Genomic DNA, 17,761 nt, shown 5'->3' on the forward strand with positions numbered 1-17,761 from the left:
ACATAAGTCGCTTCCAAGAATCCACAGTATTATCCATATTGGGTAGCATGGGACATGGACGGTGAATAATTGGCCATGTTCACTTTCTTAATTTTATCAAATATTATGGACCTAAGCACTCCTTGTGGGGGGACTCTCAGATAAAGTGCCTATTTTCTTGAATTAAAACATCGTGAAGATTTACACTCAAAAGCAAAACACATTCATATTTTTAAAGACTCCTTCCAACTTGGGTGGCACATTTATAAAATAAACCTCAAGAAAACAATGAACATGTTAGAGAAATGGGCTGAACAAAATTAAAAATTTCACACCATGGCTCATTTAACAATGATCAAGTGTTGTGGAACAGATTTTCATGAAGTCATATTTAGATTTTTGTTGCTTTTAAGGATGCGTATTTTTTTGGCAGCGATGGGACACTCGTGGCTTGAAATGTACTTGAAATGTGCCCAAACTTTATCTCTGAAGCCTCAGAAACATGGGCAGTCATGGAGCTCAGGCCTTGAGGAACTGGGGGTTTACAAGAAGCCAAAAATACAAGAGCTATTAGTACTCATCGTAATTATTGAGATCTGTGAAGTAGGCGTTAGAATAGGTCTTCCCAGTGAGATGTGGGTTGAAGTATTTGTTTCTTTCCTCTAGGATCAAGTTGTTTTTGTTAAATGCCTGAAAAATACAAAAAACGATTTAAGAATACTCAGTAAGTAGCATTTGAGAAAGGAGATGACTAGGGAGCCTGCTATGTCGGGTCTGAGCTCTCCCCTAAGGCTGCATTATTTTAAAACGTGTTTTCTCACTTTCTTGCTCCCCAAGATGAGTTGTGTCTCTGAGGACTTGCTTCATAACTAGAATGAGGCAGGCAGTTTGTGATACCTCCGGGTCTGTTTTTGAACATCAGTCGGGAAGTTTCCAAGAGAAGCAGGGAGTTAGAAAACCTAAATATAAACTTCTAGAAAACCTAAAACTCTACTGACTTCAAACTAACAGATAGTTTGAATGTTATCACATGCAACGGAATGGATAAGTAAGCGGCTTTCAGATTCCCATAAACAGGTGCCTTTATCAGAGATCTTGACAGAACTTATTTAAGTAAATGCATCAGATTTCAAATGCTTTAATTTCTTTTCATTCTGCACTTGTGAGAAGGTGACTCCTGTAGCCGTTTCTGACACAGATGCCCTTCCTCATTAACAGTTTATTAAAGTCACTTGCAATTTCAAAGAGCCTGACCTACACCAGGTAGAGGGTAAATACTGACAGGACCAAAATGAAGATGAAGGAGGAGAGGCAGAGGCCAACTGTCCAGGACCTATCTGGACAAGGTATCAGAAGAAAGTTCTAGAAGGAGTCATTCAAGGACTAGGCAGCTGTCCAGGCCCTCAAGGTCCTTTGCCATCATGGCAGAAACATTTCTTATTATCTTAAAAGTGGTTGCTGAATCTTAAGTGGGAAAACAAGACTGAGTGAATTACCTTTTGACGTCTGGAGTAACAATGACCACAGATAAGCTGATGTGTTGGAATCACGCTCAGGGGAGCCCGTTCTTGGACTCCGGAGGTTTGCTTGAGAGGCTGTGAGGGGCCTGTTACTAATTCCTGGTGCTCTGCCTCATTCCCTGGACCTGTCATCTGAGCAGTGGGAGGTGCTGGTGCCTAACGGATCCTGGCTTTAGCAGGGTCCAGGAGACCCTACCCTCACGTAGGAGGGAAATTTGATTTCAAAGGAAACCATCATAGCAGAGAGAGGGCAACAAAATACTCCCTATAAATGTTAAGGGGAACCACACTCCTAAGAGGAATAGAAAATTTTAGTTCCGCTTAGATCAGGAGAATTCCTTTCACTCACATGGGCAATAGGGGAGTTGGGTGCAGGAAACAGGAGCCCTTGATGTCTTCCCAGCGACATCCCTGACCACTTGTGTGGACACAGTAAGAACAACGATTGTCATTTTCTGGGTGCTGGGTCTCATGCACTTTAGGGCATTTAAACCTAACAACTACAATATGAAAGTATGCAATATTATACCCATTTTAAAGACGAAGAAACTAAGGGTCAAAGAAATAAGTAACTTGTACTCTGAATCATGACACAAAATGCCTCTAATAAAAAAAAAACCACATTTATTTTACCATTCAAATCATTTTATATAAATTGCCTCATGTGATTCTCATTATCTTCAATTTGTAAAAAAGGAGAAGATGGAGGCTCGGTGGGTGTGAGTAACTGGCTGGCGGGAGTTTTCCCAGCTGGGAAGTGTTGGGGTTGACTCATGAGCCAGGTCTTTCAGGTCCAAAGCGGGTACCCTTTGCACACCTTCTTCCTTAGAATGTGAAGGAAACTGGCCAATTACTGTAAATTTCTGGGTCCAACACTGGATTCATCGCCCACTGGGGAAATTTACAAAATACATCACCCCACACCAGTTCCAGCGCTTTTATATCAGGCAAAGTTGAAAGGCCTTTATTCTGCCTGAAGATTATTTACAGATAGTTTTTACAATAATGCAAAAATTTTCTCAGGCTGCCATCCTAGTGGTGGTTCCTGCAATGGACCTGGATCTCTGATTGCCACCCCTGGTCCTCATTACTGCTGTCCAGTTGTGCACAGGTCCTCGGCAGGAGCTCTTCTCTAACGCGGGAGCTCTCTTCAGGTGCAGAAGGCACAGAGGAAGCAGAGAGGGACGTTGGCCAATGACCCAACATTTTCCAGCATTTTATTTGTTGCTGCTTTCATGTCCCCCTTTTCACTTACATTCCCAATGTGAGATGTCATCTTTTCACAGGCACAGCAAAACTAAAAAGATGGTTCATTATAAGGGGACTCCATTCCTGTCCCCAACCTGTCACCTGTGCCACCACCACTAAGCCTTGCCAACAGCCCCAGGGTGCACCTGCCTTCTTCGGACACCTGGATGCAGCCGGTGCTGCCGATTCCTTACCTTGATGGCCTCCACCGAGTCGTACTTGTCCAGTTTGTTGATGTGGTTAGTGATGCTGGTGTTGAGAGGGGCGGGCGAGACAGGGTGGATGACGGTGGCATCGTGGGCCTGCTGCTGGTACCGCTGGCAGTAGGTGTAGACCAGCAGGGTGAGGAGGCAGCCGAGGATGGAGCTGCTCAGCCCCACGGCGATCATGTGGAACATGTTGAACTCTGGGGGGACAGGACCAAAGTGGTGTCACACTGGACAAGAACATGCTACCTAACTGCTCAAAGTGCTTAGATGAAAGAGAAAGACGAAACGAAAAGCCCCATACCCATTCTAAAATTAAAGAAATCATAATTAAGTCTTTCTCTCGAAATGTCATGGCCATCAAGAAACCTCTCCACAGTGAGCATGGTATATTTTTAGTTCATGCCCTCATGGATTTTAATCAGTCTTTTGGAGATAACTTAAACCTTAATACACTAATAAACTAGCAGATTTTTCTTTTTTCCATATTTGAAGACGTGCTCTTCTGTTGCACGTGCAGCATAATCTGTGGTCTATGGGGTTTCCACGGACCATTTTATTCATGCTCCTGTACAGGCTGGGCTCCCCTGCCCGCAGTACGGCTGTGCCCCACGAACAAAGAGAGAAGCATTCACTGCGCCCATTCCCTGATCACCTGCAAGCCAGGCTTCCCTCCCTTCCTTTTTTATTTCATTATATTTAAAAATATTTTCTATTTACATAAATTCTTATATTTGTCATTATATTTTTTGGATGTGATATATAGACATTGTACAACATTAGAAAGTGCAAAAGGGACTACAGGGAAAATAAATCTTTCTTCTTTTCAACAGGTAACTACGTAACCATTTTCTCCTGTGCCCTTCCAGAGATAACTCTACACACACAGGTGTGACTGTGTGTGTGTGTGTGTGTGTGTGTGTATGAACAGTGTCCTGTAGAGCGCTTTTTTCACTTACATCGTATTTTTGGAGATCTTATCAAGAAAATGGTTTACTCCAAAGAAAGAAAGGATTTGTGTTAAAGGAATAAAATAAAAACAGTCACAAAATGACCCTCTATTTGCCTACTATTTTTCTATTTAACAGCATCTCTTGTTTCTTTAGTTATTTTCTTTGACTTATAAATACAAACCATTAAAAAATTGAGCCTACATGAACTTATGTCTGCTCAAGTGACATCAAGGCAACATACCAAGACCCACGTGATGTTTGAGAAACAACAGTGGGAAAAAAAAGAAGACAGTGTTCATAAAACAATGCTTTTAAAATTTCAAGCCTTTCTAGGAACAAAGGCAATATCTGGGCAGTGCTTGTGGAGCTGGGCTGAGCTTTCCCCTCTAAGCTGTGCTCCTTTGCTGCTCCCAGACACCCTGTTTCAGGAACCCAGGACTTAGGAGATGAATCTGCCTCCTGCGGTGCACAGACACAGTGAACAAAGGTCCCTTCTCTCGGGTTTGCTGTCACCCACAAAAACAACAGGCTCCTAAACGCAGAAATTCCACATGGACAGCACAATTCCTAGCACAGGCGTCTGGTGCATTCAGCACTAAGGGACGGATAATCCAGGAGGACGTGACTAGAACATCCGCAAGTACCACCCTCTCCCTGACAACCTCCTCGACTTTCGTTCTAGCTTATTCTGTCAACAGTATAAGAACGTGAAAGGACTTCACAAATCTTCGGCCTTTCCTGATCCTGGCACGAAGCCTCTAGAGCCGGGGGGCTCCCCCCTGGACAGCTGGATGGAGCACCCAGGGCGCGTCCCACCAGCAGCCGTAGAATTCTGTACTGTAACATTGAAGCTGCACTTAACATAAGCAAGAGCTGACTCCACATGGGTTCTCATTTCTCTACACTTTAGCTCTTAGGACTCCCCAGGGTCAATGCCACGTACCCATAAAAATACTTCCTGCTGCACCGATAAGTCGTATTTCATTATAACATCCGGGAGATGCACGATGGTCTCCATATGCAGATACTTTGTCATTAGTCAAATGAATCACTCCTGCAGGTGCCTGGGGAAGGCTGGGCCAGCCGACATCTTTATGACGATTATATAGTCTTTGTGTCTCATGCAACCAAAAATAGCTCTCTAAGATGAAAAATTTCAAGAGAAGCACACTTTTTCTACATACAGAAAAAATAGTGCCTATTAAATCTCTTTTGAATATGCTCAGTGAGGCTCTTTCCTTTGAATATGTTTTTTTTCCCCTTTGCTGTTGTTTTTGGTCAGTAAAGATAGAATTGAGATCAACTACCCAGACACTTTAATTGGCTGATTTCCTGTGCAAAGTTTGATTGATTTTTCAACAAACTGAAAAAAAAGATGTCTATCTTGTCTCCCTAAACATCCCAAAACATCCTTGCCAGGTAATTGTTTGTTTTTGCCTGTTAGCCCTGCAGTAAGATCCACCTAAACTGCCTATGCTTGAGTGTCAATGTCAGCAGCCTAAAAGTCTAAAAAATCACTTCTGAATATTGTAGAGTAGTTAAAGTTCCTGTGATTTAACCAACAGCATCTCAAGGCTTGGTTCTGGCTTATGCAGCATTTTAGGATGCCAATGGGCTTGGAGCCGTGTTCTCCTGGGTGCTCCAGGCCCCTGAAGCACTCAGGGAGGCCCAGACGGCAGAAGCAGAGGGCGAACATCTGGCGGCAGGGTGGGTGGCCAGTTGACACTGTGGGGCATCAGCTCTTTGACCCCCAGGGTCTGTCTCGGTCTCCCTCCTTATAAACTTGGCTTCACTCCTGACCTGCACTGACCTTGAGGGTAGCCACCAGCCCTGTCCCTGGGTATTGTCTGAGAGTGTCACCTAACCAGGGCTGCTGTGGTTTGAGTCCCTGGACATATCATTTTGGATACCTACCACCAGGACCCTCTTCCCGTGGTGGTTCAGGTTTAAAACTCACACTGGATCCCACTGCCTGGATCCCATCCCTGGCTCCATTACTTACTAGCTGCATGGACTTGGGCCAGTGACCTCAGCTCTCTGAGCCTCACAGCCCCATTTATAAAGTGCAGACAACAACACAAACACAGCCACTATCCCTTTTCTATTACATAATTCCCAAATGAAATCTCTCAGGACTGATTTTTCATCAGTCATCTCTCAGCACAATGTGGCCTGACCTGACCCTTTTTGCTGTGGAACCCGACCAGCACTGCTAGAAATGCCACTGGCATCTCCAGTCTGCCCACGCTTCATGGCAGCGTCACTGAAGAGGCTGGTCGTGGAGTACAGCCCCAGACCCTGTGGGACACTATGTAAAATACAGCACTGGCCCCACATCACCCTTCTACAATCTGAAAAACGCTGAATTCCAAAACCCTTCTCTGTCTCCAATGATTTTACATAAGGAACTGTGGACCATGCATGTTGAGAATGCTCTCTGTGAGGACCAGAGGGGAAACTTCTTATCTAAACATTTAATACCGTGTCTGGCACATAGTGACTGATCTAAAAATACTAAAGAACACTAATTGCTATGCTTATTTTTATGTGAACTGGTGCATATTTATCTTGTAGCTGGATCCCACGTTAGCAATGTAGAATCAGTGGACTCACTCAACTGACTTGGGTCAGACACCAGACACTGCCTTTCTCAGGCGCTGAGCCTACGATGATATGACTGTTGGTTCCAGAGGGGCTGGGGCTATTCAGGGCCCCAGCGTAAGCTCAATGCCCCTCACAAAACTGAGACAGAAAAGTTTTCTCAGCAAAGATTACTGAGTGAATAAATGAATGAATGAACAGATGGCTGACTCAGCAGATAGAATGCAAGAGGCAGCAATCTCTTAATCGACGTAGTTAATAACGGTAAGTACATTACTAAAACATGCACACGAAGCTTCGGATTCCATGTGATCACAGAAGAGGCCAAAGCCTGCTGGGCTGAGCTCTCTGGGGCTACCATGGTGCAGTGGATTATGTAGCAATGGGAGTCTGTGTGTCATCAGTCACACAACTGAAAAGGCAGGTCTCCGTGTAGATGTTGGCTCAGATTTCTCCAAGGTGAACATAAGCTGTGCTTCTCCATCTGGACATGTGTGCAACACAGATAAGTACTTTACCGATGTCTGTAAGGCACAGACCGTTAGTCCAAATTTATCATGGAGTTAAACCAGAGAATGTGGTTTTTGACATTCAGGGTGGCAAAAAGTTTGCAAAATTCCTCTAGTGATATAGTACAATCTTATGGCTCATTACAGTTGAGTCATTGCAGTGGGCTGGAGATTTGAGGCTAGCTGCCCTGGATTTGTACTGTAAATTTAAATAAATTGTTTGAATTCTGTTTTACTCATTGGAAATCAAACTGTAGCTAATATCAAGATCCCTGGCTCGTAAAGTGTATATCCATCAGGATCACCTGGGGGGCTTATTAAGCCACAGATGGCTGGGCCCCACCCAGAGAGGTTCTCATTCTGTAGATTGAGGAAGGGCCTGAGAATCTGCATTTCTATCAAGTTCCCAGGTGGTGCTGATGATGTTGGTCTAGGGACCCCACTTTGAGAACCACTGATCCATATGTCAAATATCAACTATTATCATTTACACCAAGGCATAAGATGTTTAGGATTCAGAAGTTTCTTCGGTGTGTCATTCCTGGCCAACAGCAGAAGCTTTACAGAGAATGTGCAGGAAGAGAAATGACTGGAATATATCAGAATACCAATTAGACATGAGTTAAAAGGAAGCACGTACCTCCACACCTTTTCTCTTCTACGCTACTGGATCTTGCCACAGATACTTCTGGAAAAACAAAAATCCAATCACAATGTATAAAGGGTGTTGGGAAAGAAGTTCACATTAATGCATCACGCACAAAGTATCTAAATGGTTTTGAAATTTATGTGAGGCAAAGTTTCAAAAGCCTGATTAATTATCAAAAAAAATTACATTAGTTTCTTTGTTTGTTTTAACCAAACTGAGATGGATATGGCCATGTTGCTTGACTGGGAAAGAAAGGGATTCATTATCACAGAAAGAAAATGTCATGGTCCCTTGGGCTGCAAGCAGGGTATGTGCTGATTTTCTGTGACAGCGTGTTGTGTCCTGCCAGCTGTGGACACCCCCCAACAACACAAACACACACACTGTTTGCCAGTGGTGTTCCTGCCTCAGACCTGGTGTTGTCACATCCTTGCAGGGGGGCAATTCACCAGTGCTCAAAGGAAATCACCATAACAAATAAAGTCCCCATTCAGGAGCCTATGCCACACGTGAAATGCACCCCAAGATGCCAGAGAGGACAGATCTCCTAAGGGTTTGAACACCCAAGGATAAAATGCCACTTTAGGTGTCTAGAGACATCATTCTCTCCTGCACTGAGTTTTCATTCGATAACAAGAATTAAAAATATGTCTATAGTAAAAAAGGAAACGCCAACAACAAACACTCTTACAGTTCAACACCATACATGACAGAGATGCCTTATAAGGCTAAAGCTAATACTATTATCTTTTCCACAAATGGAGGAAAACTTGGCTCGTAGAATTGAAGTCTATTATTTCTTTGTAACAGGTTGGTCTCTGTAGTCCTAAGGCACCCGGGGGGCGTGTGCTAAATGGTTCACACACTTGCACAGCATCGTGCTGACAGTGAGCAGGTGACAGGTGACTAGCTACCACCAGGACCTAAGCACTGAATTCACCTTGAAAAGCCTGTGGCGAGTGGGTCAACCAACCTCTTCTCCAAGATGAGAATAATGATGGGTTTCCTGAATGCATTAAAGATTTCATAAAGAGTATGCCCCTTTTTCTCTGTGCAAATACACCACACAAGGTATTGCCAAAGCATTTAACCTAATATTAAAATAATTGAATGACCTACTTTCATTTTTTGGAGCAAAATCTTCTGATTGTATTTTAGTAAATAAATTGTAGAAGACACTGTGCTTAAGAAACTTTAGGCTCATGAACTGAACTCAAGTCTAAATCTGCAGTTACCTATACATCTACACTTTGACCCCCTTGAAGCCAGATGAGTTGATGGAATCATCTCTGTTTAACCAAATAGGGCCTCAAAGAAAAGCTAAAACTCTGACCTATGAATCATTTTCTCTCTAAATATTGCAGATGATTTTGTTTACACTGAGACATCTCCCTGCCCTTACCTGGGATGAAATTAGAGTCGAACGTGCACGGCTGGCTCTCCGTGGTGTTGCCGGTGCACTGGCCACCCACAGGGAACAGGAGGACGCACTGGCGGCTGCGGGTCTGGGCGCCGGACGTGTCGCACTCGGACCAGTCAGACCACTCCGACCAGCTCTCTGCAGGGGCAGAGTTACCACCAAGGTCAATCATCCTGGCAGCACTGCCAAGTTCCATACGTTATTTTACGCGTTCACAGTATGTTTGCAATGGTTCTGTGCGTACATAAGACGTAGTCATATCTTCTAACTAGACCAGTAAATAAAATAACCATGCGGACGAAGAATCTTTACCAATATATCTTTGATCAGATATAATGTCGTTAATATAAATTCTCTAAACCCGTGTTGTCTTAATGTTATAGAGTCATCGTACCAAGTTAATGCAGGACACCCAGCTGCGTTCAGACCATGGGGAGTAGGGGAATGGAAATCATCAATGTGGTCCCCATTTCCTAGGGGGTAATGCTCCCCTGCTCCCCTGCAAAGAGCAGCCCTCACATGCCTTCCTGAAACATTCCTGAAAATCTCCAGGCAAGAGAAGTGGCTGTGCACTCATGAGAAAGCCCAGGTGGCTGAATGGTAGTCTTGGAGCTACCGCAGGTACTTTCTCTTCTGTTATGAAAACAATTCTGCAGAGTCAACATACAGAAGCCAGGCCACCCTTGTGGTGGAATTCACTTCATCTGCTCATCCGCTGCTACAGTCCCTGAGGAGCTTAAGGCCAATGCACAAGTCTTGTGTCAAAGTCAGAGTTGAGCACTGAAAGGACACATCCCCCTCAAGTGCAAGATTTGCCAGGATTTGCTTAGTTCACCCAGGAGTGCAGATGTAAGAAAAGAGAGGAGTAACGGTCACATTCAAGTAAGAAGTTTAACCATGTGAACTCTTGATATTATCTGTGAAATATTAATCAATGTAAAAAAGATGCTTTTCCCATGTGCTGATGAAAGAATGTATGTTCAGTTAGTTTTCCCTTTTGAAATTTAAGCATCAATTCTGCAGTGGCAGGGAAAATCTGGAAATCACATGTGTGCCTTGATCCAGGCAAACGGTACAATGTTTTCTTAGAAATGTGTAAAGTGCTGGTTTTTGGAATGACCGTGAGAATCTGGTTTCAAGGCACTTTTCAATGCAAATGGAACGTTCTAGAAAGATCTGCAGGAGCAGGCTTAAAAAAGTTTGTGTTTCAATGTCAAAGTTAGGCTCAGAAAAGAGCGGCTCATTTTCATCCCAGGTGGGCCCTACGTGTCGGAAACCCAAGCTCCCCCATGGGTGGGACGGTGGCTGAGGCATCGCTGGGCGCCTGAGCTGGCCATGGACCTGGGAGCTCGGGGCTCCCGCACCCACAGGGCTGAGCCTGTCCCACAAGGCGCAGTTCGCAGGGGCTCCCTGCTGCCCACCCCGGCTGCAACAGTAATTTCCGATCCTGTCATCAAGTCACACACTTTGAGGGTTTGTTATAACCAGTTTCTGCTGCTCATTTTGCTTGATCCTCTGCTTACTGACTTGAGATCCTGCCTGTTGCTTTCTCTAATTGCGCTACCCCTGTGTTATAGCCCATCGGCCTTGATGAAGTGTCCTCCAAGAGTGCCTGGTGTCCCCTTGTAACATTTCAGAAGTCATTGCTGGAACACAAGTCTGAGGGTCTTTGGAAGACATCTGGCCACAGCCAGGCAGGCAGTGAAACAAAAGGAATGGGGGAGATTCCCCCACTCAGACCCCCAGCCTTGGGGGGAGCTCTACAATGCTCTTTCCTTTCCCATCTCATTCCTCTGACTTTCTCTCTCCCTCAGCACAGCAAGGTGCCGCCTGGGAGTCAAGTGCTAATTAGCAAGGTCAAGGAAAATTGGGATGTTTCCTAGTTAGAGAGTTTGTGTGTCATAACAAAATGTATGTACTTCCACTGATGTGATAAAGGCTTTGAACACGAGTTCTGAATCTACGGCATAGTGAGAACTATTTTATTGCAGAAGGATGTGTTACAAAGTCACTTCAAAGGTAATAGCGTCAGGATTTTCTCCCACACCCATTTCAGTACTTACCGTGACATGGTATCATCAAATTCACCATTTATAAATTAAGGAAGGAGGCCAGTTTGTCTCCGGGTCGTGCCATAGGCAGGGCGTCACTTACCTGGGCAGGGCTGCGTATTGCACAGCGCCTCTTCCGTGTGCAGCCCCAGACAGATGTCCCCTCCATAGGCCGGGGCTGGATTTGTGCATGAGCGGGTCCTCATGTAGTGTCCACCGCCACATGTTGCTGAGCATTTTGACCAGGGGGACCAGCAAGACCACATACCATCCACTGGGAAGGGACACAAAGTGAGAGTGCTTCTGAAATGCAAGTCCAACCAACCTGGTGTAGCTAAAGATGAAATGTGCATTCCGGGCACGCACCAATGCAGCCGTTGGCGCACATCCCAGGGGACCACTGACCACTGCTGGTGATGGATCCAGTCTTGCAGGTTCCTCTCTATACTTTTCAGTACTCTTATTCATTCTTTCAGAAAATATTTCTAAGCATAAAATAACTAAGCACAAGGATGACAAAAGAGGGCAACGTGTGCCACACAAAATCCCTGTCCTTGAGAACAGTCACGGACCACTGTGGGGTCGTTAATGTGAAGCCCCCGGCCAGCTCTCACCTTTGCCGTCTGCACCACCTGGTTGGCCAGACGAGACTTAAAGCCAAGGAGAAGTAGCTGAAGCCACAGCCCTCCTTACTAATTGGACTGTGGTTTGCTTTTTGACAGTGCGATAGAGAAAGCCTAACAGGTCCCGTGAGGAAGGTAACTGTAAAGGACGTTCAGTAAATTCAGGCACTAAATGACCAAAATAAGTACCAACACACAGGCTTGATGTTGCACTTAAATGACTAAAGAGGGGAATCAGAAAACCTGCAGCCAGACTTCAGGCGAGGTGCTAAGGGTGCAGTTTCACAACGTGAACCTGCAGCAGAACTGGTGCCTTGACTGAGCGTTGCCACGACTGCTCATCACCCACAGCACATTTCTGCCTGTTCGAGTTCCCTCCTGAGTTCTGAGTCTGGGCTCCTGACACCTGTGGACCGACCTGACCTGCTGAATGCTGGAGTCAGCTGGCCCACCTGGGTCTGGGGGACCTCGGGGTTCAGTCCTGCGTTAGCTGACACTGCAAAAAGTGAGATCTTGTGTTGGCTTGGGTTTGTGACGTCAGATATGATCTGCTGTTTAGCTGACTCCCGACTGAGCCTCCCTCTTGCTAGCCAGTCCCACCCACTGTTGTGCCACAGGGAAGTGTGAGGACTCTGTCAAACACGGCATTAGACCCTAATGGGGGCAGAACACGATCAAAACTATGACCAACTCAACTAAAAAGCTGATGAGAGACTGACGATTGCTAGATGTAGATAGAATCATATTTTATTTTATCTTTATCCTACGTAAATAAATAGAATCAATCACAACAGGGGATGCCAAAATCACGTAGGGCACAAGGTCATTTTAGCTAGAATAACTTAGCTTGTCTTTTAATATGCCCACCATGACGTAATACATCTTTACTGAATAATATTTCTCTTTAGATATTCACACAGGTAAAAAGGTATTTTTGAGAAGCATGAGCAAAAACATCATCTTTATGACAATATCTTTATTTGCAAATAGTAAAAACCACAACAGAAACATTTGAACCCAATTTAAAAATGAGTTTGTAACCTAATTGGAAATTTTGTGATTGAACAGTTTATATAAACTTTCAGAATTCAGCAATATTTTCCCTAATAGTTAACAAGGTTATGAGGAATCCATCAGATACCTGACACTGGTTGTATTACCAGCATTAAGAAGGCAGACAAGTGTTTTCCTAAAACTTTAACATTTCCCAAAACCCTCTCCCATATCTATTCTCACTGGGGGAACACTGGCTGGCAGATTTTTCTGTCTGTAAACTGAGTTGAAGCTTAGTCCCCAGTGGGTGGTTATACTCGCGTGCCCCACACACTAAGGCAAAGATAAGTCATAGAGATTGGCTGTCTGAAAGTACACAAGGAAGCCCAGGGCTCAGAAAGGTCTAATGTGTCCCCTAAATGGTGTCATAGCCTGATGTGGAACCACCCATGTGTTCTGAAGGCCCCTGGATTTTGTACGGTGTGATGAACTTGCAGACAAATGGTAGACAGGTATATGAGCGTTACCCATCATTAGGGAAATGCAAATCAAACCCACAATGATATATCACCTTATACCTGCTAGGATGGCTATTATCAAAAAAACAAAAAATAAGTGTTGGTGAGAATGTAGAAAAATTGGAGCTCTTGTACACTGTTGGTAGGACTATAAAATGGTGTAGCTGCTATAGAAAATAGTATGGAGATTCAGAAAAAATTTAAAAATAGAATTACTATAAGATCTATCAATCCCACTTTTGGGAGTGTATCCAAAAGAATTGAAATCAGGGTCTCTAAGAGATATTTGCATTCCCATGCTCATGGCAGCAGTATTCACAATAACTAAGACATGGAAACAACTTAAATGTGTAACAGACGGATAGATAAAGCAAATGTGCTACATACACATACTGGAATATTATTCAGCCCTAAAAAAGGAGATCCTGCCATCTGCAACAAACTGGACGAACCTGGAGGACACCATGCTCAGTGGAACAACCCAGACACAGAGAGAAAAATGCTGTATAATTCCACCTACACGAGGTATGAAAATATTCAAACTCACAGAAACAGAGTAAAATGGTGGTTTCCAGGGGCTGGGAGGAGGGGGAATGAGAAGTTGCTGTTCAACTGGTATAAAGTTACAATTATTCAAGATGAGTGAGATCCAAAGATCTGCCCTACAGCATTGTGCCTATAGTGAACAATACTGCAAGGCACTTAAAATTTTGTTAAGAGGATAGATCTCATGTAAAGTGTTCTCACTGCAGTAAACGTTAAAAACAAAACCAAAAGACTGAACATGCTCATTTCAATCACTCTAATGGAGCAGCGACATAGGATAGTGAACATTGTGATAACAGGTCATATTAGAAAGGCTAACACATTTATAAAAGAAATCACAGAATACAAAGCTTAAAGAAATAGTCTTCACCCCTTCACCCAGAGGGAGCACTTGGAACCTGGCGGGAAGCAGGGACGTGGGGGGTCAAGGGAACAAAACAAATGTGAGCCACCAGGGCAGGGACTGAGCGAGGCTGAGAGCTAAAATCTTTCTTTTCTGCTATGTAAACTACACTGGATTAATGAAACAACATTAGTAATAATAAACCCTCTCAATATCCCACCTCATCCTTACAACTATCCCGGGAGGTGTTCTAGCCATGAATGACCCCAGGCGCAGAGAGCTTAGGGTGCCCCTCGAGCGAGTTGGGGGCTGGGAATGAAACCTGGCAGGCCGAGCACAGAACCAGACACACAGCCCCGTTTAGGGATTCACCTAACTCCTGCCACGTTGGTAAAATCACGTGGGACTCTCCTCCCGGCTTGAATCACCATCTAACTTAGCCCAAGAAAGACTGGCTCCTGGGAAGATTAAACGTACTTAAGCTCAGATCCGTGTTTCATTCAAGGAATCAAGGCAATTAATTGTTGGGAATTATTTTTCATCAAATAAAATGTATAGATTAAGTAACTTGATAGAAGAGGATAAAAATTGTTGTTCTATGAATTCTAGCTAAATATTCCACCCACTACAGTAAAATAAAAACAATGGCAGCAGCCAGAAGCATAATTACTCTTAATCTAAACAGCAAAGAAAACACTAAATAACTAAGGTCTGCATGGAGGGCATCCCTGTGTGGTCTGAGACATAAAGTCCTGCACTCGCCGCCCTCAAGGCGTGGGCATGTATCGTATTGATGCTTCCAGCACCCTGAGGCCTGGACCATGCAGGTGTGCACTGAAGGACAGCTGTGCTCATTGTTCCTCTAAGGATCTCTGAGCAGAATGTTCCTGCAACAACTCCCCCCACCGCACCCTGCTACAAAGTGTGGACTGGAGGATTCCATGGACAGAAGGGGACAGAGCATTCTGAGCACACTGCAGGTGTCTAGCCAGTTTACCTATGCAACACACACCTGCCAGAATCCTCAGTTTTGATTGAGTCCACCCCTCCATGAGATGATCAGTGTTCCTTCTCTCTCAGACTTATTGTTTACAGAATAAAGAGAAAATGGAACCATCTTAGTTAAACCTGATGAAAAGACTTTATGTTTACTGCATTAGGTTGGATGGGGTCTAAGTATAAGTGAGGCTGCTTTCATCTTAGTTGAATGTTAGTGACAAAGAACCAACTGCTGTTTGTTTGTACCTTTGGAGGCCAAGGTCTGAAGTCTTTGGAGCTGAATCAAACATGCCCTGAGGAAAAGGAGTGATGGAGAAAGGATTAGCTATTCCTCAATGTTGGAGGCAAATTATGTAGGTGAAGTGACCAGCTAGATAAATCCACAGAAGGTGAAAAAATGATCATTTCAGCATGGGCTCAACTTTAAACCTTATTATAGCTTATAACACATTTTAGAATTGGAGATCAAATTTTTCATGGCTTAATTTCAAAGGCATTTTACATTCCTTCGGTTTGTTTAGATTTTCATATTTAATCAAAATGAGAAAATGTATTTTTAAATAAATACACTGCCCACTTGTCATTGTCCACTGTGAACCCAATAGGGTTAAAGCAGAGTAAATTCACAGGGAAGAGAGGTCCGAAGGGAGGTAAGAATAGCCTCTGACCAGCTTCCCAATGGCCGTGCAGCTCAGCGTCCAAGCCCTGGAAAGCTCCCAACCCATTCTTGTTGAGTTGCACTCGGTCATACGTTTAGGAATTTTCTAAGAGTGGGAAAGAAGGTTGACATTTGTGCCACTCATCCCTGAACTCAGCCACTGCCTAGTGGAAAATGACAAGGGCCACTCTGAGTAATTCCATAGCACTGTATGGAATTCTGGCCTTTGAAAAGAAAATGAGGACAGAGCTATTCAAAATACTAAGACTATGTAGACATGGCATTGGCTTGACTGTCAAATCAACTAAAATAAAAACAACCAACGGAGCACATTAGTGGAGTGTCTCTGAGATGGACGGTGATGCTTTGCACTCAGGCAGCAGGACAGCATCCAAGCGTCTGGAGAGATCTGCACATTCTAATGATGGTAAGGAAGAATCGAGTCTGGAGGCTGGGGAGGTGAGGGGGTGGAGGGACCCTGACATTCCCATAGTGCCCGCCCTCATTCCAGCGAGGACGCATATCTAATGATGTCACCTACAGGCTCGCTCCCAGGCCCCCGGGGAAGGAACCCTTCCACCAGGGCTATGGGAAAAAACAGCTCTGTGACCTTTCCCAGCCCTCAGCATCAGCCTGGCTAGAAAAGCTGGGTGGGTGGAGGAGGAGTCCCTGAGGCTGGAGAAATTCAAGCAAAGATACCCTGGGAGGAGTTGTGCAGCTGTAGGAGCAGGAACATTACTGGGTGCCTCAGCTACAAAGCTGGGAGCTGTGTGTTTTCAATTTTATACACGTTTATGCATCCATGCATCCATTTATCCATCTACCCATCTACCCATCCAGCAAATGCTCATTGAGCACCTGCTACAAGCAAGTTTTTTGTTCAAAACACTTAGAAAGTTGTTTGTATCTACTGGAAATGCTAAGATCCTATGCCTTCAAAAATTTTATGTCCAGTGTTTGGAATGACCCCTCTTCCCATCTCGGCTTGTCAGTTTGGCCAACTCCTGTCTGACCCTGAAGATTCAGCTCAAGGGAAGCCTGCTTGTTTTAGCTGCCTGGATTCCCAAGGGCTGGCTCAGTGGGCCCTTGGCTCAGTGGGTCATTGGTCCAGTTGCCATTGCATCTTGTCACCAACCCAGTAGTGGGTGACCGTGTTGGGTTGACATTATTCACAGGAGGCCACCTCACTGAACTCTAAGTTCCTTTCTGACCTGGACAACATCATTTAGTCTTTGTATACCCTGCAAATAGCACACAGCGGGTTATCCAAAAATGTTTGCTGAGAGATGAGATGAAGGAAGGTTCATTAACCAACTCTTTGTTTCCTCATCATTCAACAATTACCCATAGGCAATTCTACCAGTATGAGGCTTGTGCTGGGGGCTGAGGTCACTGCAGTGAGTGACACCATCACAGGAGTCTCTTTCTCTCAGATGAAAGGCAAAGGTGGCACCTTCAGCCACTGACCAGTACTCAGGATGGCCATGACATGTGGACTAAAGACCCTCTGACTGCTCTGGGCAGGGAAGCAGGAAGTAGGAAGATGAAAGAGAAAGTTAATGAGGTGACGGGGCCTCACTCTGAGCTGAGGCAGGAGGAAAGCTGAGACAGGTGCTAGAGTGATAAAGGGAAAGACAGCAGGGCCTTAGGGCAGTGTCAGAGCACAAAGCCCGGGTTGGGGGGTTCGTTTTGCTCACTGTAACAACCCCACGTTTGCTTGGAAATGCAGTGGAATGAAAAGCCAGGCCTCGGGAGGAAGACCCAGACAAACAGCTCCGTCAGGCCTGCAGGGGAGAAGAGCTGGTGTCTTTGGAGGCCTGGCTGCAGGAGGTGGACCCTCGTGGCAGAAGACACAGTGGGACTGGGAACTGGCTGGATGGGCCCTGGGGGACCAGCTTTGATACCCGTGACCCTAGATGAGCACGTTCCATCAGTGTCCCGGGAA

General features: G+C 44.8%; 1 protein-coding gene across 1 annotated transcript in view; it reads right to left on the minus strand.

Annotated features, from left to right (window-relative positions):
- Window positions 1-351: 351 nt before the first annotated feature.
- The window catches only part of SEMA5A (semaphorin 5A), a 320,624-nt gene continuing 303,214 nt past the window's right edge, over window positions 352-17,761 (minus strand). Inside the window, exons 18-22 of the mRNA XM_045566609.1 lie at window positions 11,240-11,410; window positions 9,068-9,223; window positions 7,657-7,704; window positions 2,942-3,153; window positions 352-669 (exon numbers count right to left, since the gene is read on the minus strand). Of these exons, the coding sequence (XP_045422565.1) occupies window positions 550-669; window positions 2,942-3,153; window positions 7,657-7,704; window positions 9,068-9,223; window positions 11,240-11,410 (707 nt within the window). The 3' untranslated portion in view covers window positions 352-549. The remainder of the gene's footprint in view (window positions 670-2,941; window positions 3,154-7,656; window positions 7,705-9,067; window positions 9,224-11,239; window positions 11,411-17,761) is intronic.

Source organism: Lemur catta, chromosome 12, assembly GCF_020740605.2.
Source record: "Lemur catta isolate mLemCat1 chromosome 12, mLemCat1.pri, whole genome shotgun sequence".
Lineage (NCBI taxonomy): Eukaryota > Metazoa > Chordata > Mammalia > Primates > Lemuridae > Lemur > Lemur catta.